The following is a 25,984-nucleotide window of genomic DNA, read 5'->3' as shown; positions in this document are numbered from 1 at the left end:
GATGTGTCCACTCACTGTCCACTCTATTAGACACTCCTACCTAGTTGATCCACCTTGTAGATGTAAAGTCAGAGACGATCACTCATCTATTGCTGCTGTTTGAGTTGGTCATCTTCTAGACCTTCATCAGTGGTCACAGGATGCTGCCCACTGGGCGCTGTTGTCTGGATGTTTTTGGTTGGTGGACTATTCTCAGTCCAGCTGTGACAGTGAGGTGTTTAAAAACGTCATCAGCGCTGCTGTGTCTGATCCACTCATACCTGCACAACACACACTAACACACCACCACCATGTGAGTCTCACTGCAGTGCTGAGAATGATCCACCACCCAAATAATACCTACTCTGTAGTGGTCCTGTGGGGGTCCTGACCATTGAAGGACAGCATGAAAGGGGGTTAACAAAGCATGCAGAGAAATAGATGGACTGCAGTCAGTAATTGTAGAATTACAAAGTGCTTCTATAAGGTAAGTGGAGCTGATAAAATAGACAATGAGTGTAGAAACAAGGAGGTGGTTTTAATGTTATGGCTGATCGGTGTATGTCTCTCTAAAATCCAGATATACACCTTTGTGTCAATGGTACCTTCACACATATGCCAGTGACTCATGCTATGAGTACTGACGCTCCCTGATGTCATGACAGATGTTGGCTTTTGCACCTTTTGCTGATTGGAATGTGAATGAACGTGACATCCATTTTCCCAAAAAAATAAGCTGAAATCTGGACCCATCTGACAATAGTACACATTTCCATGTTCTTTTGGTACATTTGAGATAAGCGTGAGACCATTAAACTCGACAGCATTTCTACATAGAATTGATGTATAGCTCTTTCTTTACATAACTGAGTTATAGGTTGCAGTTCCTGTTGCAATGGCAAACTTAACTGACAAGAGTTTTCCAAAATACCCCTAAGCTCATGTGGCTATATTCATTACAATAGCATGACAGTTGCTCATGTATAACCAAAGGTCTCAAAAGGTCATGCACATTCAATAGTGGTTTCTAACCATACTCTACAACATGTGTCAAACTTACGAGCGAGAGCTTAAAAGACATACGATTGTCTTAAAATACACTGTAAAATCGCACATAATCTTCCACAATGCATGTCGATTTTGGGACCCGAAAAGTGGCAGCATCCCGCCACTAGATGGCAGTGTTTCCACATCAGCGTTTAACTGAGGCGGTTTGATGTTGAGAAATATTTACAAATAATCCCAAAATGTACAAGAAGAGAAAACTGAAACAGAAGGAAGGTAATTTAATGAAAGATGGGAAAGTGAATACAAGTTTGTGCTTCAAGAAGAAAACCCGGTACGTCTCTTGTGTTATGAGGCCGTGTCTGTGGTAAAGGAGTACAATATATATGTAGATATACATTATAAATATACAGTATAAATTTGGCATTTTGACACAGAACACAGAATTTAGCCTCCAAGAAAAACAACAAATTGTCCAAGACTTAAAAGGCAGACTGCAATCACAGCAGGATATGTTACAACCTGCCCTTTGAGGGTCGCCATAATGCAGATGTGGCTCTCTGAGAAAATGAGTTTGACACCCCTGCTCTACACAGATTGGGATTTCTCGGGATTTCCTGAATCTACCTTTGCAATCTTGTCCTGAGAAATAATCGTTTTGAATTGAAAATTATCTCTATAAACTTTGCTAGCAAAGATGGAGCATTTGGTGGACACACCATTCATGCCCAATCATGATCACCCATTATCAATTTACTGGCTTACTGGACATTTTAAAACAGTGTAACCTTAATATTCTATATCAATTTCACTCTTATTTTGTCTTTGTCTGAATATTTTGTGAGTGTGCTGCAGTCATCAAATTCAAAATCTGTTTATATTTGGTCGCACAAAACATTAAAAGTCATTTCTTTGTAGTTTGTAGTTACAACCCCAAAGTTGGGACAGAATGGAAAATGCAAATAAAAAAAAAATGCAGTGTTCCTTACCTTTGCTTTGACTTTTATTTGATTGCAGACAGTTTGAACCCAAAATATTTCATGTTTTATCTACTCAACTTTATTTCATTTGTTGATAAACCTTCATTTCTGCAATTCAGGCCTGCAACACATTCCAAAAAAAGCTGGAACAGGGGCAATTTAGGCCTAGTAATGAGGTGAAAAAACTAAATAATGATGTGATTTCAAACAGGTGATGTCAACAGGTGATTGTAATCATGGTTTGGTACAAAAGCAGCATTCAGGAAAGGCTTTGATGAGCAAAGAGGATCAGAGGATCTCCAGTTGGTCAACAAATGCGTGAGAAAACAATTGAATTTGACTTTGTACCTTAAAGAAAGATTGGAAGGGATTTGCATATTTATCCCTCTACAGTGCATAATATCATTAAACCATTCAAGGAATCCGGAGGAATTTCAGTGTGTAAAGGCCAAGGGCGCAAGCTTAAGCTGAACGGCCGTGATCTTCGATCCCTCAGACGGAACTGCATCAAGAACCGCCACTCAACAATAACTGATATAACCACATGGGTGAGGGATTACTTTGGCAAACCTTTGTCAAGCACTACAATACATGTTACATGCACAAATGCCACTTAAAAAAAAGAAGCCTTATGTTAACCATGGCATCTAGGATGGACCATCACACGGTGGAAACGTGTATTGTGGTCAGATAAATCAGCATTCCAGGTCTTTTTTGGGAAAAAATGGATGCAGTGTACTCCGGACTAATGATGAAAAGGACCATCCAGACTGTTATCAGCAACAAGTCCAAAAGCCAGGGTCTGTCATGGTATGGGGCTGTGTCAGTGCCCTTGGCAAAGGTCATTTACACTTCTGTGATGGCAGCATTAATGCAGAAAAGTACATTGAGATCTTAGAGCAACATATGCTGCCTTCAAGGTGGCATCTTTTCCAGGGACGTCCATGCATTTTTCAACAAGACAATGCAAAACCACATGCTGCACACATTACAAAGGCATGGCTGTGGAAGAAGAGGGTACGGGTACTGGACTGGCCTGCTTGCAGTCCTGACCTGACCCCAATAGAGAATGTGTGGAGAATTTTGAAACAAAAAATGCAACAATGACGACCCCGTACTGTTGCACATCTTATGACGTGTTTGCAGGAAGAATTGGACAAAATAAAAGCTGAAACACTAAATCACTTGGTATCCTCGGTGCCAAAACGTCTTTTAAGTGTGGTGAAAAAAAATAGCAACATTACAAAGTGGTAAATGCTTTACTGTCCCAACTTTTTTTGGAATGTGTTGCAGGCCTGAAATGCAGGAATGAAGGTTTATTAATAAATGAAATGAAGTTGAGCAGTTGAGTAAGAAACTCTGTGTTTTTTATTATTTGCTTTTTCCATGCCGTCCCAACTTTTTCTGATTTGAGGCTGTATAACAATTTCACTCTTATTTTGTCCTTGTCTAATATTTTGTGAGTGTGCTGCAGTAATCAAATTCTCAATCTATTTATTTTTGGTCACCCAAAACACTAATTTCTTTGTAGTTTTGTCAGTTAAATACATTTAAGAGAATTAACAGATCACATGTTGTTCTTTTTTATTGCATTTTTACAAAAAGTCCTATTTTTTGGAAATGGAGTTTGTGTATTAAGGGTCATCATGTTCCTGTTGGGAAAAATCCTATTCATGTGATTCACAAGGTGACAGTCCAAAGACAGTCATGAGTCTTCTCCAGGGTGACACACACTCACACATTAATCACTCAATCACACCCAGGGACAATTTAGAACAGCCAAACCAACCATGTAAGAAGTATTTTTAGATGAGATGAAATCCATGCAAACGCAGTGTCTGGAGGGTCAAAACCAGAACCACTGGCGCAGAACCACTTCACTAGCTGTGCCAGCATGCTGCCATAAATGCATTAATTCTCTAAATAAATAAACCATAACAATGTTGTACCAATGACCTGGTTTTAAACATGTTTAATATGTGTTTGATGATGGGTCTGTGAAGGCAAAGCCTGGTATTATGTCTCCATCTTGTGGTAAACTGTGTTAAATCTGTACCACCGTTGCTGCTGTTTATAGACTCTCCCATTGTGTGCCAGCTATTGGTATGCACGACCACAAGCTTCAGAAACAGCTACACACTCCCCAATGGTCTATATTTCAAATTCATACAGCAAATTGTTTACTGCATATTGCAGTTTGTGACTATAACCACTGACGTAATAACACATATGGAACTATAATTGCTACTAAATATTCAAAATGATGTGCTAATTCAACATCTGAGGTTAAAATAATTACTCAGTAGAAAGGTGTGCCAAGATGTGCCAGGGTTTCCACTTCATTAAAATAGAAAATGTAAGCAAGATAGGTGGGCACTTTGTAACAGACCTTTACACGTAGCCATCCTTAAAGGAGAAGATAAAACAGCTTGTAACATTTCTGTCTTTGGTGTCACCTTGGCTCTGTTCTCTTGTTGCTTAGCAACCTTATGTGCCCTTAAACCTAGGTAAACGTGGATGACATTTACATTTCAAAGACTGGGCAAAGGTTATATCATATGGCCATCATCAATAGCTATCAGTTTAATTTAATGTATACATTTCTGCTAAGCTATAATTACAGACATGGTATAGGAATTGGACACTGTGATGTCTGTATGATACTGAAACCTTTAATTTATGATGTGTATAGCATTTCTATTTTATGATCTGTTAACATGTTTACTAAATATGAGGTCTAGGAGGTTTAAAAGTCTATTCCACATTTCCAGGCAATGTAAATTGGCATTAAGAATATGATTTGGCTTTGTGCATACACCGATCAGGCATAACAGTATGACAACCTTCCTAAAATTGTGTTGGTCCCCCTTACGCAACAAACTGCGATGCACTGTGTATTCTGACACCTTTCTATCAGAACCAGCATTAACTTCTTCATCAATGTGAGCTACAGTACCTCGTCTGTTGGATCGGCCAACACGGGCCATCAATGAGCCTTGGCCATGACCCTGTCGCCGGTTTACCACTGCAGACCGGAAACGCCCCATAAGAGATGCAGTTTTGGAGATGCTCTGACCCATTTTTCCTGCTTTTAACACATCAACTTTGAGGATAAAATGTTCACTTGCTGCCTAATATATCCCACCCACTAACAGGTGCCATTATGAAGAGATAATCAGTGTTATTCACTTTACCTGTGAAGCTATAATTACAGACATGGTATAGGAATTGGACACTGTGATGTCTGTATGATACTGAAAATACATCCTATAAATATTTAACATATAATGTGGACAAAAGTCTTGATTGTTTGTTTGTTTATTAGGATTTTAACGTCATGTTTTACACTTTTGGTTACATTCATGACAGGAAACGGTAGTTTATCTTCACACAAGGTTAATCAGTTCACAAGGTTATATCGAACACAATCATGGACAATTTAGCATCTTCAATTCACCTCACTTGCAAGTCTTTGGACTGTGGGAGGAAACCGGAGCACCCGGAGTAAACCCACGCAGACACGGGGAGAACATGCAAACTCCACACAGAAAGGACCCGGACCGCTCCACCTGGGGATCGAACCCAGGACCTTCTTGCTGTGAGGCGACAGTGCTACCCACTTAGCCACCGTGCCGGCCCAAAAGTCTTGAAACACCCCTTCTAGTTATTAAATGCATGTGGTAAGGACATATGAAGAAAAGCTTGGTTAAAAGAAACTCCAGTGGCCTGCGCAGAGCCCTGACCTCAGCCCCACTGAACAGCTTTAGAAAAACTGGAAATTCAACTCAGGTTTTGTTGACCAACATCAGAGCCCAGCTATGCACAAGAGGTTGGAGGCATCTAAGATCATTTGTGCCCATTTGAGCAAAAAAGCATTTGTAAGGACAGGAACGGAAAAAGACCAAGAAAGTAAAAATACAAAACTCCTTAGTTCTTAGGACCTTTGTTACTATCCAGAACTACCTGTTGCACCACTGTTACACTTTTACACCTTTTATTACTCTTTGATTTAAAGCGGTAAATGGATTTAAATGGACACGAATGGGGAAAATATCATTAATTTATGTTTACTAAACTCTTGATTCTGTTCAGGGCCATGGTGAGTCTGGTGCCACGTAAACTTTGTGCCCACCTTTGTGCAGGTCACTGAAGTCCTTCCACACCAGACAAGCCAGTCTTTTTAGTCTTTGCTTGGGCACAGGGGTGCAGTCATGCTGAAACAAGAAACAGTCTTACCCAAACAGTTGTCATGAAGTTGAAATCATATAAGCTAAATAAGGAAATTATATAAGCTAATTATATAATGTTAGTTTGTTCATTTCCTATGCAGATGATACTCATACTATCATTTCCTCCTGCAGACACACAAGTCTCATGCATGTCTGTGAGATATCTCACAATGGCTGTCATTCATCCATGGATGTCTCATCATATAAAACTTAATCCCAGCAAGACCGAGCTGTTACTTATTCCTGGAGATTAATCTCCAACCCAAGACCTAGTCATCTCTCTTGATGACTCCCAGATCAGTCCATCTGATAATGCAAGAAGCTTTGGTGTAGTCCTGGATAACCAGCTGACCTTTTCTCCTCATGTAGCCAACATGACAAGATCGTGCTGGTTCCTCCTCTACAACATCAGAAAGATTCAGCCATTTCTCTCCATGGAAGCCACTCAGATTCTTGTCCAGTTACTTGTAATCTCATGGTTGGACTACTGCAACTCCCTCCTGGCAGGTGCTCCCATGTTCACTATTAAACCCTTGCAGCTGCCCGTCTGTTTTTAACCAACCTAAACACTGCCACATCACCCCACTACTGCGTTCCCTTCACTGGCTTCCTGTAGCTGCCCGCATTCAGTTTAAAACACTGACGCTCGCCTACAAAATCAAAAATGGGACCAGCCCCAAGCTACCTTCGAGGTCTAATCAAACCCTAATCTGTACCCCGCAACCTCCGAGCCACTAGTCTCGCTCGACTTGATCCTCCCAGAACTCGAGGAAGACGAGCATCAAGGCTCTTCTCTGTACACCACCCAAATGGTGGAACGAACTTTCCTTGTCTTTCCGTACTTCAGAGTCTCTCGCTGTTTTTAAAAAACTATTAAAAACCCACCTCTTTACTAAGCACTTAAGCTGACTTGTACATACTTACACACTTACTTACTAATGCTCTTATTTATTTCTTGCAACAACAAAAAAAACCTTTGGTTCTAACAGTTTCAGCAGATTTATATTCTTGGACTGTTGTCTACTTAAACTAGAGTAAAGTAATGTTTACTGTGGAAGCACTTCTGTAAGTCGTTCTGGATAAGAGCGTCTGCTAAATGCTGAAAATGTAAATGTAAATGTTAAAGAATTGATTTTTTAAACACCTGTTGCAAGAGGTGTGGCTAAAACACCTGAACTCAATACTTACATATACTTGTGGCCACATCCAGAGGGTATGCAAATGTACATTTGAATTAACACCAAAAACTGCCTTAAATTATAATCATATACCATGTTTGTCTAGAGTAGTCGAGTAATAGAGTAGTAAATGTACAGTATCTCTTTGCTTGTTTAAATTCGCTGAATAGTGTAGCGAGCGTGTGTGTGTGTGTGACCACGACCAAGACTGCATACTTCCATACTGGATAGTATGCTTCATTCTAGCCCATGAAAGCATGCAGTATGCGGTAGGCTACTTCTTGCATACTAAGAAGGGTAGTATGCTGTTTGAACGTAGTGTAGTTTGGTACGATAGGTGGCGGTAAAATTTCTTGCTAAGCAAACGGCGACAACAAAGAATAAGTGTAAACACGACCTGTAGTTTAGCTGTTTTGTTGATGCTGTTTTTCTTAAATAGAGTCTAAACGTGTTTTTCAACAAACAGACTAAGAATTTATCACAAAGAGGATTTAATACAACTAACCGACCAAATTAAAACGATAAAGTGAATCTAGTAATGGCGGAAAACGCAAACAATGCGGCTAGTCTTCCTGCAGGAGATCCTCAGCTAATAGCACTGATTGTGGAACATCTGAAGAACCGAGGACTTTTCGACGACTTTAGGAGAGACTGTCTAGCAGATGTGGATACCAAGGTGAAATGTACCTGCCTAACTGGTAGAGCTTAACCTAACAGCTGGAACTGGAACCAACAAAGCACTGCTTAGGAGTTACTATGGAATTTTAAGTGTGGCAATGTGTTAAAATGTGTACAATATAATGGAACACCGAACGCCAAACTTTACATTGTCGTTTTATTCCTTTTAAACTCTTTTACTCTTTATTTTACAGCCAGCGATATTCATTTAAAAGTACATATTTGCCTGGTGGCTTTCACGTTCAAGTCCAGTGGGTGGGAGCAAAGAAGTTTATTAGCTGGTGAATATACACTGATCAGCCATAACATTAAAACCATCAGCTCCACTTACCATATAGAAGCACTTTGTAGTTCTACAATTACTGACTGTAGTCCATCTGTTTCTCTGTATACTTTTTTAGCCTGCTTTCACCCTGTTCTTCAATGGTCAGGACCACTACAGAACAGGTATTATTTAGGTGGTGGATCATTCTCAGCACTGCAGTGACACTGACATGGTGGTGGTGTGTTAGTGTGTGTTGTGCTGGTATGAGTGGATCAGATGCAGCAACGCTGCTGGAGTTTTTAAATACCGTGTCCACGCACTCACTGTCCACTCTATTAGACACTCCTGCCTAGTTGGTCCACCTTGTAGATGTAAAGTCAGAGACGATCGCTCAGCTATTGCTGCTGTTTGAGTTGGTCATCTTCTAGACCTTCACCAGTGGTCACAGGACGCTGTCCACAGGTCGCTGTTGGCTGGATATTTTTGGTTGGTGGACTATTCTCAGTCCAGCAGTGACAGTGAGGTATTTAAAACCATCAGCATTTCTGTGTCTCATACCAGCACAACACACACTAACACACCACCACCATGTCAGTGTCACTGCAGTGCTGAGAATGATCCACCACCCAAATAATACCTGCTCTGTAGTGGTCATGTGAGAGTCCTGACCATTGAAGAACAGCATGAAAGGGGGCTAACAAAGCATGCAGAGAAACAGATGGACTACAGTCAGTAATTGTAGAACTACAAAGTGCTTCTATATGGTAAGTGGAGCTGATAAAATGGATAGTGAGTGTAGAAACAAGGAGGTGGGTTTTAATCATATGGCTGATCAGTGTAAAAGCATGTTTATTTTTTCCTGTGTTCTCGCATTTACAGAGTCTCTGTGATCCTTCTCTGCAGACTAGATTAAAACTTTTCTACTCACAATCCAGTAAGGGTTTTTCCACCACAATGTAAACATAGCCAATGAAACATACATGTTTGAATTACTACACGGTGGAAAACAATAAAGCTGTGCCTTGATTTAATTCCACAGTTGGATGTACAGTGCCTTGCAAAAGTATTCAGCCCCCTTGAACTTTTCAACCTTTTGCCACATTTCAGGCTTCAAACATAACGATATGAAATTGTAATTTTTTGTGAAGAATCAACAACAAGTGGGACACAATCGTGAAGTGGAACGAAATTTATTGGATATTTTAAACTTTTTTTAGAAATAAAAAACTGAAAAGTGGGGCGTGCAATATTATTCAGCCCCCTTGCGTTAATACTTTGTAGCGCCACCTTTTGCTGCGATTACAGCTGCAAGTCGCTTGGGGTATGTCTCTATCAGTTTTGCACATCGAGAGACAGACATTTTTGCCCATTCTTCCTTGCAAAACAGCTCGAGCTCAGTGAGGTTGGTTGGAGAGCGTTTGTGAACAGCAGTTTTCAGCTCTTTCCACAGATTCTCGATGGGATTCAGGTCTGGACTTTGACTTGGCCATTCTAACACCTGGATACGTTTATTTGTGAACCATTCCATTGTAGATTTTGCTTTATGTTTTGGATCATTGTCTTGTTGGAAGATAAATCTCAGTCCCAGTCTCAGGTCTTTTGCAGACTGCAACAGGTTTTCTTCCAGAATGGTCCTGTATTTGGCTCCATCCATCTTCCCATCAATTTTAACCATCTTCCCTGTCCCTGCTGAAGAAAAGCAGGCCCAAACCATGATGCTGCCACCACCATGTTTGACAGTGGGGATGGTGTGTTCAGGGTGATGAGCTGTGTTGCTTTTACGCCAAACATAACGTTTTGCATTGTGGCCAAAAAGTTCGATTTTGGTTTCATCTGACCAGATCACCTTCTTCCACATGTTTGGTGTGTCTCCCAGGTGACTTTTTATAGATATCTTTGAGAAATGGCTTTCTTCTTGCCACTCTTCCATAAAGGCCAGATTTGTGCAGTGTACGACTGATTGTGTCCTATGGACAGAGTCTCCCACCTCAGCTGTAGATCTCTGCAGTTCATTCAGAGTGATCATGGGCCTCTTGGCTGTTTAGAGGGACGGCCGGGTCTTGGTAGATTTGCAGTGGTCTGATACTCCTTCCATTTCAATATGATCGCTTGCACAGTGCTCCTTGAGATGTTTAAAGCTTGGGAAATCTTTTTGTATCCAAATCCGGCTTTAAACTTCTCCACAACAGTATCTCGGACCTGCCTGGTGTGTTCCTTGGTCTTCATGATGCTCTCTGCGCTTTAAACAGAACTCTGAGACTATCACAGAGCAGGTGCATTTATACGGACACTTGATTACACACAGGTGGATTCTATTTATCACCATCAGTCATTTAGGTCAACATTGGATCATTCAGAGATCCTCACTGAACTTCTGGAGTGAGTTTGCTGCACTGAAAGTAAAGGGGCTGAATAATATTGCACGCCCCACTTTTTAGTTTTTTATTTCTAAAAAAAGTTTAAAATATCCAATAAATTTCGTTCTACTTCACGATTGTGTCCCACTTGTTGTTGATTCTTCACAAAAAATTACAATTTCATATCGTTATGTTTGAAGCCTGAAATGTGGCAAAAGGTTGAAAAGTTCAAGGGGGCTGAATACTTTTGCAAGGCACTGTATACAGCTATATAATAAACATCATTGTCTGTTTTCATTTGCTGTATCGTTCCAAAGCTAAATGTAGCTCTTCATAAGTTTGAAGTTATAAATACTTATTTATAAAGTAAATCTTGTTTACTTTTTTTTTTACTCATTCTTTTTTTTAAGCCAGCCTACCAGAATTTACAGCAGAGGGTTGACAACTTTGTGACCAAACATCTAAGTACGCAGGAATGGAATCCCTCTATCAACAAAAACCAAGTGCGCAATGGATTGCGTCAGAGCGTTGTACAGTAGGTTGAATGATGATGCCTTTACGCACACAGCTTACAATATTTAAAAGAGGTTAAATAAACACAAGGATGAAGTCATGCTTTTTCCATGACCTTTACAATCATAAGTTAAAACATTATGAACTATTATGGCGGATGTTTTGGTGGACACTTTTTAAGTAAATCATCACATATAAACTGCACATTACTTGATTCTGACTGTCCATCCCATGAAATCTGTACAAGGCAACTGTATTAGGCCACAGTTAAAGTTACATCATTACTGTATGCTTGCCCTAAAATAAAAAACATGGAAGTACACTTATGGTTGTATGCAATTGCAAATTTAGGTTAATTTATTCATTTCAATTTTTACACAGGTCGGGGATGCTGGAGTCGGGCGTGGACCGGATTATATCTCAGGTGGTGGATCCTAAGATGAATCATATTTTCCGGCCACACATTGAAAAAGCCATTCATGAATTCCTTACTTCAGAGAAGAAAGAAGACGGAACCCCAAATTCCATGCCTGAGACAGAGCAACAGGATGCTGCCGGGAGCAGTGCTACACTAAAGCCACAATAAGGTTATTTTTAGGTTTTGTTACTATTACTGGAACAGCTCACTGTTTAACAGTTTTAAGGCTTCCACTTCTGCCAGCACCTTCTCACACACCTTCTATAATCACAACTGTGCACCACCTGCTTCTCCAGCAGCTCCTGTTCCAGTCACTTGCCCTTATAAACTTTCAACAATCTCGGAATCCAAATCTCTCCTTCACCCTGTTAGCATCTCAGTTCATACCACCATTCCTTTACGAAGAAATCACTTTGCTTGTTAGGCATCCACAACAAAATCATTCTTCATGCATATCAAAACACAAATACAGTGGTACCTTAAAACTTGACATCAATTGGTTCTGGGAGCATTGAGTTTCAAGGTATCTTTTCCTATAAGGATGTAATGGAAACCTGTTTATGTTTTCCATGGTCCGATAGAACTGCATATATTTTAGGCTAATGTAAAATAATGAGGTTGTTTTTGACACTTATACACTAAAACACTGAATTACATTTGAAAAACAGTTAAAAATCAATAAAATCAATAAACAGTAAAACCTGCACTTTACCTTCTGTATTGTTTCCTTATGCTTCTTAATCGTGGAGATGCTTCATCTTGGAATACCGTATTTCAGAGCGTTTTCTGTTCGCATTCACATGAGAAGTGGCAAAACCACTTTTACGTTGGCTCTGCCATTGTTTCCTATGGAGTGTGGTGGTGCACAAAGCTTAACGTGACTTATTGTACTAAAACAACGAGCGAGAAATTTCATTAGTGGAGAGAACTAATAGCAGTAATAATTAAAAGAAGTTTAGTGTTTCTATGTCATTCTTTTAATACATTAAGTCATATTAAGGATGTTTTTTTTTTTTTTAAATGAAAAGCGTTTTAAACTCTCGGAAAAGCTGATTCTCACAGTTTCTCAGTACCCCAAGCTATAACACAAGTTTAAAAGTGAAACAGGAGAAAAATCCAGATAAACTCAGATATACAGTAGTGTTCAAAAAAATTAAAAGTTAAAAAAGTGAATAAAGCACAAAATCATTATAATAACTTTTATTTCCATAAATGCACTGAAAATACTACACTTTCAATTCTAAATCAAAACATTAACAAAATTTTGCCAGTTTGTGTTCATCCTTTACAGAATTATTAGGCTGTTCAAAATAATAGCAGTGCCAGCATTTTTCATTAAAAACTCAAAAAAATGTATCTATAACATGAAAAAATGTTTGAGGTTTTACTTTACTTTAAATTACTGAACTAATATTTAGTGGCAGAACAATTGTTTCTGAGATCTGTGTTGCATGGAGTCGATCAACTTCTGGCACCTCTGAACAGGTATTCCAGTCCAGGATGATTAGACTACATTCCACAGTTCTTCTGCAATTTTGGGTTTTGCCTAAAAAAAAAACACGCTTCAGATATCAGCCCACAAGTTCTCTATAGGATTGAAGTCAGGGGATTGGGCTGGTCACTCTATTACCTCAGTCTTGTTTGTCTGTAACCAAGATGTTTTGGGTCATTGTCATGTTGAAACACCCATTTTAAGGACATTTCTTCTTCGACATAGGGCCACATGATCTCCTCAAGTATTCTGATATATTTAAACTGATCCATGATCCCTCGTATGTGATAAATAGACGTAACACCATGGTATGAGAAACATCCCATATCATCATTTTGTACCACCGTGCTTTACTGTCTTCACAGTGAACTTTGGCTTGAATTCAGTGCTCGATGGTCGTCTGACATACTGTCTACGGCCACTAGACCCAAATAGAACAATTTTGCTTTCACCAGTCCACAAAATGTTCAGCCGTTTTTTTTTGGACCAGTCAATGTGTTCTTGGCAAATGTTAACCCATTCAGGAAATGTATTTTTCTTAACAACGGGACTTTGCAGGAGTTCTTGCTGGTAAATTGGCTTCACTTAATCATCTTCTGTACTCACTGGGAACTTCAGATGTTCCTTGATCTTTCTGGAGGTGATCATTGGCTGAGTATTTGCCATTTTGGCTATTCTTCGATCCATTTGAACAGTAGTTCCACGCTTCCTTCTGCGTTTGAGATCATTTTAGCTGAGCAGCCAATAATTTGCTGCACTTCTCTGTATGAAGTTTTTCCCTCTACTATCAACTTTTTAATCAAAGTACGCTTTTCATCAGAACAATGTCTGGAACAACCCATTTTACCCAGTATTTCAGAAGGAAACGCGCTATGACCAAGCTGTGCAACATTTGCCACCCTCCTACATTAAATAAGGGCCAAATTTGACACACGTTCTTCTGCAGAATGAACGATTTCACCAATTGAACTCCTCACTGCTATTATTTTGAACAACCCACTTTCAATCAATCCTTCAATTACTCAGAATGAGTGGGATGCATGTCCTAATTGTTGGGTTTGTTTTGTTTTCATTACTTTACTACACTTTCAAGTAAATTATTTGCTATGTAGAAATAGCATTTCTACTAAAAACAGTGATTTATCAGGTTAATGGTGTTGGACTGCTATTTTTTTTTAACACTACTGTATGTGGAGCTTTCAGAGTGAATTTTACGCTTATTCCACACAAATGCAGATTCGTCTCATATGCGCGCTTTGATGACGTTTTATCGCCCCACTCAAGCCAAGCGCTGAACATCGCACACACATCGAGTTTAAGGGTACAAATTTTCTCAACAAAGGGCACCGAGTTTTAAAGATTCCGAGTTTAGGGGACGTCGAGTAACCACTGTACAAACAATGTACTGCCATCTTTCAGATAAATGCTATGACATCCCGCACAGATACTACACCTCTACTTTGGTAAAACGTTACCCACAGACACCTGTAGCTATGACAGCACCCCTTCTGCAGCCACATGAAAAGCCTCTTGCAGCTGGACTTGGATTAGTCACTTGTCACAAACGGCTAATCATATTCTGATTTCTTTTTTTCTGGTTTTATTTCACAATTTAGATGTCATGTGACAGATCATCAGTGGACTAACACGGTGACTTGCTGAGGAGTGCCCATCAAGAATTGAACCCATGCTGGAATTACACTGTTTATGGCTGCACTGTATCTCTGTGAGACTCTGAAATGGATAAACTGAAAGACTTAAGTAATTAAGCTATTTTAATAAATCTGCACACAACACAAATTTATAAAAGCTTTCCTTTTTACACCACAGTGCAATGTGGTACATTCTCCAGATAAACATTACACACTGGGAAAAGCCTCCATCATTATATAATTTGCACCTCCCCAAGTATTGAGAGAGAGAGAGACTGTATTATGGGAAACACTCAACATAATGACTGTCCCGCTGCTACTCTTTTATAGATTTGTAATGATATACCAGGGAAAAAAAGCTTATTTGGGGTTTTTTCCACAATTCCAAATGAACATTAAGCAGACCAATCGCCTACAACAGGTCATTGTGTTCCATCAACTCATACTGGTGTCAAGTGATGGAATCTGTTTGGGAGTGAAAGCTTGTAGTGCTCGGTGCTAAACCCTTGTAATGGGACAAGGCCTACCATTTATTTTTTTGTAGTGGAAAGGACATTGTGTTCCCGAACTGGTACAAATGTCTGAGTTTGGCTTGTTTCTATCTTTCAGCACCTTTCTTATGAGAATGTGCTACATGGACTAATGATTCAGATACTGATGGGTACATTGGTCAGCTGGATTTGGCAGATGTACTTTAGCGGTACATTTGCTGTTGCAGTAAAATGCTTTCTTGGAATAGTACCAAGTAAAAAAAATACTGTAGTAGTGGGTTTTTGATAAATATGTAATATGACTCATTGTTTCGCTGGTTTTACAAAAATAAAGTGATTAAAAATGTGTATACAATTGTGTTGTCTATGTTTTGTGTTAATAATTTACTTTATTAGGTTAAGCAGTAACCTGAAACTGAAACCTATTTTTTTTTGTACATTCTTTTTAACCTGGCTTGGTGGGTAGCACTGTCACCTCATAGCAAGGAGGTCCTGGGTTCGATCCCCAGGCAGGGTGGTCCGAGTCCATTCTGTGTGTAGTTTGCATGCTCTCGCCGTGTCTGTGTGGATTTCCTCCGGGAGCTCCGGTTTCCTCCCACAGTCCAAAAACATGCAGTCAGGTTAATTGGAGACACTGAATTGCCCTATATGTGAATGTGTATGTTTGTGTGTATGTGTGTCTGCCCTGTGATGGACTGGCGCCCCATCCAGGGTGTTACTGTGTGCCTTGCGCCCATTAAAAAGCTGGGATAGGTTAAAAAAGTGAGCGAGTGAGTAGTTAAATTTTTTGTATACTTGTTTTGCAATTTGTAAAACAGAATTGTTTACTTATATTTAGTTATGATACTTTTTCCTGTGCCTTAATGGTTGTGTGCTGATTATATAGTGAAGTACATTGTTGTTGAATCAGAATCTTTTTATTCGCCAAGTAGCAGATGTACAAGGAATTTCTTTTGGTGCAGGTGTCAACATACATACAAGTTAAATAATAGAAAGGTACACTATATCTAAACATATAATAAACAATAAACAATGTAGCAGCAGCATGAACAGTACATCATCAGGCAAAGTGTGCACTGACGGTACACTGACGGAGTAAGTAAAAAAAAAATATATATATATATACAGTGTATCACAAAAGTGAGTACACCCCTCACATTTCTGCAAATATTTTATTATATCTTTTCATGGGACAACACTATAGACATGAAACTTGGATATAACTTAGAGTAGTCAGTGTACAGCTTGTATAGCAGTGTAGATTTACTGTCTTCTGAAAATAACTCAACACAGCCATTAATGTCTAAATAGCTGGCAACATAAGTGAGTACACCCCACAGTGAACATGTCCAAATTGTGCCCAAAGTGTCAATATTTTGTGTGACCACCATTATTATCCAGCACTGCCTTAACCCTCCTGGGCATGGAATTCACCAGAGCTGCACAGGTTGCTACTGGAATCCTCTTCCACTTCTCCATGATGACATCACGGAGCTGGTGGATGTTAGACACTTTGAACTCCTCCACCTTCCACTTGAGGATGCGCCACAGGTGCTCAATTGGGTTTAGTCCATCACCTTTACCTTCAGCTTCCTCAGCAAGGCAGTTGTCATCTTGGAGGTTGTGTTTGGGGTCGTTATCCAGTTTTCGAAGGGAGGGGATCATGCTCTGTTTCAGAATGTCACAATACATGTTGGAATTCATGTTTCCCTCAATGAACTGCAGCTCCCCAGTGCCAGCAACACTCATGCAGCCCAAGACCATGATGCTACCACCACCATGCTTGACTGTAGGCAAGATACAGTTGTCTTGGTACTTCTCACCAGGGTGCCGCCACACATGCTGGACACCATCTGAGCCAAACAAGTTTATCTTGGTCTCGTCAGACCACAGGGCATTCCAGTAATCCATGTTCTTGGACTGCTTGTCTTCAGCAAACTGTTTGCGGGCTTTCTTGTGCGTCAGCTTCCTTCTGGGATGACGACCATGCAGACCGAGTTGATGCAGTGTGCGGCGTATGGTCTGAGCACTGACAGGCTGACCTCCCACGTCTTCAACCTCTGCAGCAATGCTGGCAGCACTCATGTGTCTATTTTTTAAAGCCAACCTCTGGATATGACGCCGAACACGTGGACTCAACTTCTTTGGTCGACCCTGGCGAAGTCTGTTCCGAGTGGAACCTGTCCTGGAAAACCGCTGTATGACCTTGGCCACCATGCTGTAGCTCATTTTCAGGGTGTTAGCAATCTTCTTATAGCCCAGGCCATCTTTGTGGAGAGCAACAATTCTTTTTCTCACATCCTCAGAGAGTTCTTTGCCATGAGGTGCCATGTTGAATATCCAGTGGCCAGTATGAGAGAATTGTACCCAAAACACCAAATTTAACAGCCCTGCTCCCCATTTACACCTGGGACCTTGACACATGACACCAGGGAGGGACAACGACACATTTGGGCACAATTTGGACATGTTCACTGTGGGGTGTACTCACTTATGTTGCCAGCTATTTAGACATTAATGGCTGTGTGTTGAGTTATTTTCAGAAGACAGTAAATCTACACTGCTATACAAGCTCTACACTGACTACTCTAAGTTATATCCAAGTTTCATGTCTATAGTGTTGTCCCATGAAAAGATATAATGAAATATTTGCAGAAATGTGAGGGGTGTACTCACTTTTGTGATACACTGTACGTATATATACAGTATATATATACAGTATATACAGTATATATATATATATATATATATTAAAATATATTATATAATATATATTATTTATGTATTTATTAGCATTTTAACATTATGTTTTACTCACTTTGGTTACATTCATGACAGGACAGGTAATTACTGGTTACACAAGATTCATCAGTTCAAGTCTTTAATGTCAAACACAGTCATGGACAATTTTGTATCTTCAATAGGCCTGAGTGCATGTCTTTGGACTGTGGGAGGAAACCGAAGCTCCTGCAGGAAACCCACACAGACACTGGGAGAACATGCAAATTCCACACATAAAGGACCTAGACCCCTCCACCTGGGAATTGAACCCAGGACCTTCTTGCTGTGAGGTGACAGTGCCGCCCCAACGAGTACTAGATACTTTTTCTATCAGTACTTTTGCCTCTGCGGGTTTCATATCATTTAGTCAAACAGCAAATCCTGGAATCACTCATATTCCAATAATAACAGAATTAAAACACATCTGTGTGAAAAGCATTCACATCTGTTTGCTATATGTAAGCTGCTAGTATTAAAATAAAATTGTTAAACTATTCATAAGATAATGAAGCACACAGTGTTCCATGTACATGCATTTTTCCACCTGGCAGTTAAGCCTTGGGCTTCGACAGCTTTATCCTCTCCACGATGTTCAGGACCAAAATGTTCAGCATAATATAAACTATGCCTGTGCCAGTCCCAGTATCAAATTTCCAGCACCGGTTTAGTCGTGTGACTGCTGCCCGAGTCCTGAGACTGGGTCTGGTCATGCCAATTGAAAATACTTTGCTGCAGATTTTTCCCATCTGGTGAAATCTGATCTGAGCATGATCTGTGGGCTGAGAGACACTGAATGAAGGCTGTCTGCACACACCAGTCTGCTGTCAGCATGACGAGATTAAATCACTTATCATTCAGCACCACCATTACCCCAACATGGATTTTTATTTGCCTGTCAAGTTCCTAAAAGCGTCTTATAGAGCCTGATGTTTTCAATATACACTGATCAGCCATAACATTAAAACCACCTCCTTGTTTCTACACTCACTATCCATTTTATCAGCTCCACTTACCATATAGAAGCACTTTGTAGTTCTACATTTACTGACTGTAGTCCATCTGTTTCTCTGCATGCTTTGTTAGCCCCCTTTCATGCTGTTCTTCAATGGTCAGGACCCCCACAGGATGACCACAGAGTAGGTATTATTTAGGTGGTGGATCATTCTCAGCACTGCAGTGACACTGACATGGTGGTGGTGTGTTAGTGTGTGTTGTGCTGGTATGAGTGGATCAGACACAGCAGCGCTGATGGAGTTTTTAAACACCTCACTGTCACTGCTGGACTGAGAATAGTCCACCAACCAAAAGTATCCAGCCAACAGCACCCTGTGGGCAGTGTCCTGTGACCACCTATGAAGGTCTAGAAGATGACCAACTCAAACAGCAGCAATAGATGAGCGATCGTCTCTGACTTTACATGTACACGGTGAGCCAACTAGGTAGGAGTATCTAAGAGTGGACAGTGAGTGGACACGGTATTTAAAAACTCCAGCAGCACTGCTGTGTCTGATCCACTCATCCACTTAGCTCATCAAAGACTCAGCCTGTCCTGGATGCTGCTTTTTAAACCATGATTACAATCACCTGTTGACATCACCTGTTTGGAATCACATCATTATTTAGTTTTTTCACCTCATTACTAGCCCTAAATTGCCCCCGTCCCAACGTTTTTTGGAATGTGTTGCAGGTCTGAAATGCAGGAATGGAGGTATATTAACAAATGAAATGAAGTCGAGCAGATAAAACATGAAATATATTGGATTCAAGCTGTCTGCAATGAAATAAAAGTTAAAGTAAATGTATTATTTGCATTTTCCATACTGTCCCAACTTTTTTCTGATTTGGGGTTGTACAAGCCTGAAAGGACAAATAATGGCAAAGAACTCTCTTCCTCATTATACAAGTGTCAAATCAAATACTTCAACAGTGAAATCCTGTATTGTGCAGGCAAAGACGTTACACAGCATTTTTGGCTTGAGATATGCAGCAATTAAATCTCTCTCCTTGGAGAGCTGTGCTAATGTAGTGTGAAATTGTATGTTCAGGGCATCGCAGGGGGGACAGGGTTAAGGGAAGTCTCAGCTGACATTGCATTTGTCTTCTGGACATTTATAAATCACCAGAGTAATTATTTGAATGGGGACAGGAAAAAAAAATCCTGCTGAAACACAGCTGCAGGTCACTCTCCAGCAACTTAAGCCACAACAATTAAATCCCCATTCCTTTGCAAAGCCCTCTTGCATCTGTTGGGTTTAATTGCTCCCCCATTTTTCCCCTTGCACCCCATGGTGGAAGGGATTCATTATGTCCAGGGGCTAGCGGAGATCAGCTGCATGCAGGCCAGATGTGCGAAGCCCCATGTGCATTGTTTGACCCAGCCAGGCAAAGGTATTTTCCATTGGAGCTAATCTTAAGAACAGAGGTGCTTTTGTGTCAAGTGAGGCTGTGAATTACTAACCAGAGCTATAGCTCATGTTGCACTAATGCGTAGGACAATCCAATGTCATGATGCCTATTTGTACTATCCAACAAAATATAAATATTTAAATATACAGCCATTTCACATTTGCAGAAACTGTGGCTCAATTTCTCAAAACTCTAAACACAAACTGAAAAGTTAACTACTGTATTAAAACTCACAATGTGCTCTTTGCAAAACTAATTCCTTTCACCAAAACACAGCTATACACACAGCTATTATACGCTTATCTCTTGCAGAGCATCAAGTAAACACTGATGTGATCAGTGTAAAACACCGGCATCAAAAGTGTCAAGTATGTTTTCAAATACGAGGGATCTTCAAGTTTCCGCACTTTTATATTTTGGTTGGAAACGGTGAAGGTGGGAGGTGTAGTAATTGGTCGTGTCTGAGAGACTGAGAGAGAGCTTAAAGTACGGATTTAGCGCCATCTGATTTCCGACTGCTCAAAGAAGCTTTAGAGAGCAGAAGATTTTCATGTGATGCCTTATGTTTTTGCTAATGCCATTAAAAAGTTGAGATGAATCTGGGAAAAATGCATCGGAAGGTGACCGTAGAATTTGATGTAATTTGTTTTTGAAATTCCAAAATAGAGTTTTAAAAGTGTGGAAACTTTTTGAAAAAACCTCATACATCCAGGTGTGTGGCAATGAGTTTACCATCTTTCGTTTTGGAGAAGTTTAGAAGTATTACATGTACAGTCAAGCCAGAAAGTCTGCACACCCCTTTCACCTTCTTCTTGTTTTATTACATTACATTACATTACACCCTTAGCCCAATACTTGGTTGATGCACCTTTGGCAGCAATTACAGCTTCAAATTGTCTTGGGAAAAAAGCTACGAGCTTGGCATACTTGTTTCTGGACATTTTTGCCCATTCCTCTTGGCATATCCTTGCTGGGCCACTCATTTACAGACTTTCTCAGAAGCCATTTCTTTGTTCTCTTGGCTGTGTGCTTTGGGTCATTGTCATGTTGGAAGGTAAACCTTCGTCCCAGTCTGAGGTCCAGAGCGCTCTGGAGCAGGTTTTCTTCAAGGATCTCTTAGCTTAGATGCACTTAGCTGCATTCATCTTTCTCTCTATCAGGAATAGTCACCCCGGTCCTGCTGCTGTAAAATATCCCCACATCATGATGCTGCCACCGCCATGCTTCACTGTAGAGATGGCATTAGCCAGGTGATGAGCGGTGCCTGGTTTTCTCCAGATGTGACGCTTGGTATTCAGGCCAAAAATTTCAAATTTGGTTTCATCAGACCAGAGAATCTTGTTTCTCATGGTTTGAGAGTCCTCTAGGTGCCTTTTGGCAAACTCCAAGCGGGCTGTCATGTGCCTTTTACTAAGGAGCGGCTTTCATCTGGCCACACTACCATGATTTGTGGAGTGCTGCCCGGATGGTTGATTTTCTGATAGGTTCTCCCATCTCCACAAGGATACGCTGCTCTGTCAGAGTGACCCTTGGGTTCCTGCTCACCTCCCTGGCCAAGGCCCGTCTTCCCCGATTGCTCAGTTTGACCAAGCGGCCAGGTCTGGAAAGATTTTTGGTGGTTCCAAACTTCTTCCATTTACAAATGATGGTGGCCACTGTGCTCTTTGGGACGTGTAAAGCTGCAGCAATTTTTCTGTACCCTTCTCCAGATCTATGCCTTGACACAATCCTCTTTCTGAGGTCTGCAGATAATTCCTACGGTGGGGCTATATATAGGCAGGTGTTGGTTAATCCCCAATCATGTCCAATCAACTGAATTTACCACAGGTGAACTCCAAAAATAAAATGCACTTCAGCTCATTTTTGGGTGTCATATCAAAGAGTGTGCACACTTGTGTACATATCATGTACATTTTGATTTTTAATAAATTAGCACAAATGTCTAAAAACCTGCTTTCACTTTGTCATTGTGGGCTATTTTGTGTAGAATTTTGTGACAAAAAATTAACTCAGTCTATTATAGAATGAGTCTGTAATGTAATAAAATGTGGAGAAGGTGACAGGGGTGTGCAGACTTTCCGGCTTGACTGTATATGCACAAACTATGTAGCAAAACTCAATAAATGTAAATACTATGCGAAATACTAGAAAGCACATCAGTGCACAGACACCAAAGGCAACAAAAGAAATATTTTTTTTGTTACTGCTATACAGCATGAAAAAGCAAAAAGAGCAAAATGCAATGAAACAGATCACTCTGCATCCTCAGGCCAGAGGATCTCATTCACATCAGCTGCAATGCTCTCCCTGGCCAAGCAGTGGGGGAAAAATGTCTGGCATAGCAGATCCATCCCTGGCATTCATCTACATGAATGTCACCACATGCCTCCTCCAATGCCTGGAGTAGTGCCACATGCTGACTTCATTTGTACACTGTCTACCTCCGTGCTGAAAAGATTCTACTGGATTTAGAAATGTGGAATATGGGACGTTGTAGCCTAGTGGTTAAGGTACAGGACTAGTAATCAGAAGGTTGCTGGTTCAAGCCCCACCACTGCCAGGTTGCTGCTGTTGGGCCCTTGAGCAAGGCCCTTAGCCCTCAATTGCTCAGACTGCATACTGTAAATGTTATGCAAGTCACTTTGGATAAAGGCGTCTACTAAATGCCGAAAATGTAAATGTAAAAATGAATGGTGGAGGTACAGCACTACAAAATGTGGGTTGTTGGCGAACCACTAGTGGACCAGAACGACAGGTATATTGCATCTTGAATCAACACCAGCTGAGGATGTTCCATTTTATACTCTGAGTAATGATTGAGTGTTCTATCTATTGAGTTTGCATCATGAGGTGTATCATGAGTAAGACTAATTAGTAATCAGGGTGTCACATTCTAAAGGCCAGTGTTTCTAGGTGACCAAAGCATGCTAAATTAAGCAGTTTGTGTTCAAAGCTTTGCAGAACTGTGATTATGAATAAAATTTGAGTAGGAAAATGGAATTGTGCTTAGATTTTGGCAGTTCAGCAGCAATTGGCAAAGACTTCAATATCATATTGCAAAAGGACAAGCTGAGAAAGAGGCTGAAACAGTGCCAGTGGTTCCTCAACAGTCGCTAGAATCAAAACATAACTATTTACCATGTCAAACAAGTTAACAGGGTTCAATCCTGGCTTTACTGTCAGTGGTATACAGTGATCGTCAAGTTGCCTTAATTCTCAAAATTTTAAAAATGGCAGTTTATGCCGCTCAGGTGGCACAGTGACAAAGTACGCTAGCGCACCAGAGTTGGGGTTCTGAATGCATCGCATCGAATCTCGACTCTACCTTTCCGACTGGGTTGGGCGGCAGCATGAACAACGATTGACTGTTGTTCAGGGTTAGAGAGTAGAGAGTCGTAACTGGTGCGACTGCGGCCCCTGCTGGCTGACTGATGGCGCCTGCACAGGGCTGAGGAATAATGCTGATGGGGGTGTGACCCTCCGTACACAGCATCCATTAGTGTATGAACTCGACTCGTGCAGGTGAAAAATGCAGTCTGTACTGACTGCGTACCAGAGGGGGCGCAAGTCAGTTGAGAGGCGTCCTCAGTCAGCGGTGAAGGGTCGAACCAGTATAGAGGATGCAATCAGGGTAATTGGACATGACTAGAATAGGGGAAAAAAGTGGGGGAAAAATAGATAATAATAAAAAAATGGCAGTTTATAAGAACAAGGTGTACATCACAGCTACAGAACAGCAGAGGGCATAAAGACTCTCCACTGCCCAGGATACGTGCCAGCTCATTTCAATGTCACTTAACAACCATAGAATTACATTCAGTGACCAACAAAAAGAATGTCAAACGTTAACTGGGGCAAAGTGCACAGCTAGGACATTTTAAAACAGGCTTTGAGGGGAATCAAGTTTCATTTGTTTTAAATGTCTTGCTTATGATATAACTCTACTAGCAAAGCAAATGACATGTATTAACATCCAGGAATACCTTCTCTGCACTTAAGCTTATCTGACATGGACTGATGCAACATTCAAATGTGTGCTGTGATTTGACCAAGTCAATTATTATTTTTGGAAAAAACGAACATCATGTCACTGGACCAAAGAGGAAACCGACCATCCAGATGGCTACCAATGCATAGTTCAAGGACAAGCATCTGTCATATTATGGGTCAATAGCATGGTTAACATTCTCTGCAATTAATATTCTACTGTTAAGTTAGTGAAGTGTTCCTGTATTCTACAAACATCTTTACTTAACTATTTTTATTGTCCATGTAAAGTAGTGGTGGTAAATTTGGTTCATTTTATGGACTCGGGTTAATCTGAGTAATGTGATCCGGTTCACTTGAGTCACTTGAGTCACTTGTACTGACATCATGATTGCGATAGACCACTGAAGTCGTGTCATCATTTTGTAGGCCACGCCATGTTGTTATGCCCATATTCGGTAACCCGGGTCTAAGAGAAATTTTGAATGGGAAATATGAATGGAGATTTCGCAAATTGCCTCTCTCGCATCCTGTAGTCATAAAAAATGTTCCAAAGCTGTTACGTTTTGTTTTATGGAGATTCTTCTGTCTATTATCACTGGATCCTCTGAATTATGAAGTCGTTAAAGAGTCAAAATATGAATATTGCTACATGTAAGCTAATGCTACTGCGCACTGAATTGACGTCACTAAACTGGAAGCCTCTTAATGTTTTCTTTTTTTTTCTTGTATAAGCCTCTTAAATAACCGCACGAAGCAGCACGATTCACCAGTGTAACAGTGGAGTGATATTCACAAGTTTTGGTTGATATTTTTAGTAGGTAGCTACATTAAAGTAGAAAGCAAGGATGGTTGGGTGTTACGCCTTTGGTTGTACTCACCAAAAGCGAGCCGCTGGTTCCGTTGATTTGATTGGTGTAGTTAAGTGACGTCTAATTAATGTGCAGTATCATTAGCTTTCGTGTAGCATTACTAGTATTACGACCCTTTAACAACCTCGTAATTCAGAGGATCCAGTGATGTACAGGAGAAAAATGTTCACAGGACAAAACGTACAGGGTTCTGAACATGTTTATTTAGCACAGGATGCGTTAGAGTAAATTTTTTGAAAACCCCGTTCATTTTTCCCATAGGAAATCTGAGTTAGACCCGGGTCTCCAAATATGGGCATAACGCGGACTACAGAATGACGCACGACTTCAGTGGTCTATTGTCTTCCGTGCACTTATCTTCTGTGAATAAATCCTTCTCTCTTAATTCTCTTGGCACCTCACACTTCTCTTGTCAGTGACAAGTTGACAAGTGGAATCTTGATCATGGGGGATAGGGACAAGGAGGGGGGGAGGGTGGTGGACTCACCTACCAATCATATGAGTATATTAATGGGTCAAGGGTTCAAGGGGGATGGTCAACAAAAAATTTCAATGGTAACTTGACCCAGTCAGGCAGCCACAGTGGCACCAAAACAAATAGTCAATAAATTACCATGGGGAAGGGCTATGATACTCCTTAAGTGGTACAGTCCTAAAGTAGCCTGTAAGCATTTGCATTTTAATAATAATATAACTATATT

At 40.4% G+C, this 25,984-nt stretch overlaps 1 protein-coding gene across 1 annotated transcript in view; it reads left to right on the top strand.

The window, feature by feature from the left end:
• The first annotated feature begins 7,665 nt into the window (after nt 1–7,665).
• The window catches only part of LOC134330853 (stanniocalcin-2-like), a 34,637-nt gene continuing 16,318 nt past the window's right edge, over nt 7,666–25,984 (top strand). Inside the window, exons 1-3 of the mRNA XM_063012124.1 lie at nt 7,666–8,047; nt 11,082–11,206; nt 11,566–11,767. Coding sequence (XP_062868194.1) covers nt 7,910–8,047; nt 11,082–11,206; nt 11,566–11,767 — 465 coding nt within the window. The 5' untranslated portion in view covers nt 7,666–7,909. The remainder of the gene's footprint in view (nt 8,048–11,081; nt 11,207–11,565; nt 11,768–25,984) is intronic.

Source organism: Trichomycterus rosablanca, chromosome 16 (genome assembly GCF_030014385.1).
Source record: "Trichomycterus rosablanca isolate fTriRos1 chromosome 16, fTriRos1.hap1, whole genome shotgun sequence".
In the NCBI taxonomy this organism is placed as follows: domain Eukaryota; kingdom Metazoa; phylum Chordata; class Actinopteri; order Siluriformes; family Trichomycteridae; genus Trichomycterus; species Trichomycterus rosablanca.
This window is presented reverse-complemented; position numbering and strand designations above follow the sequence as displayed.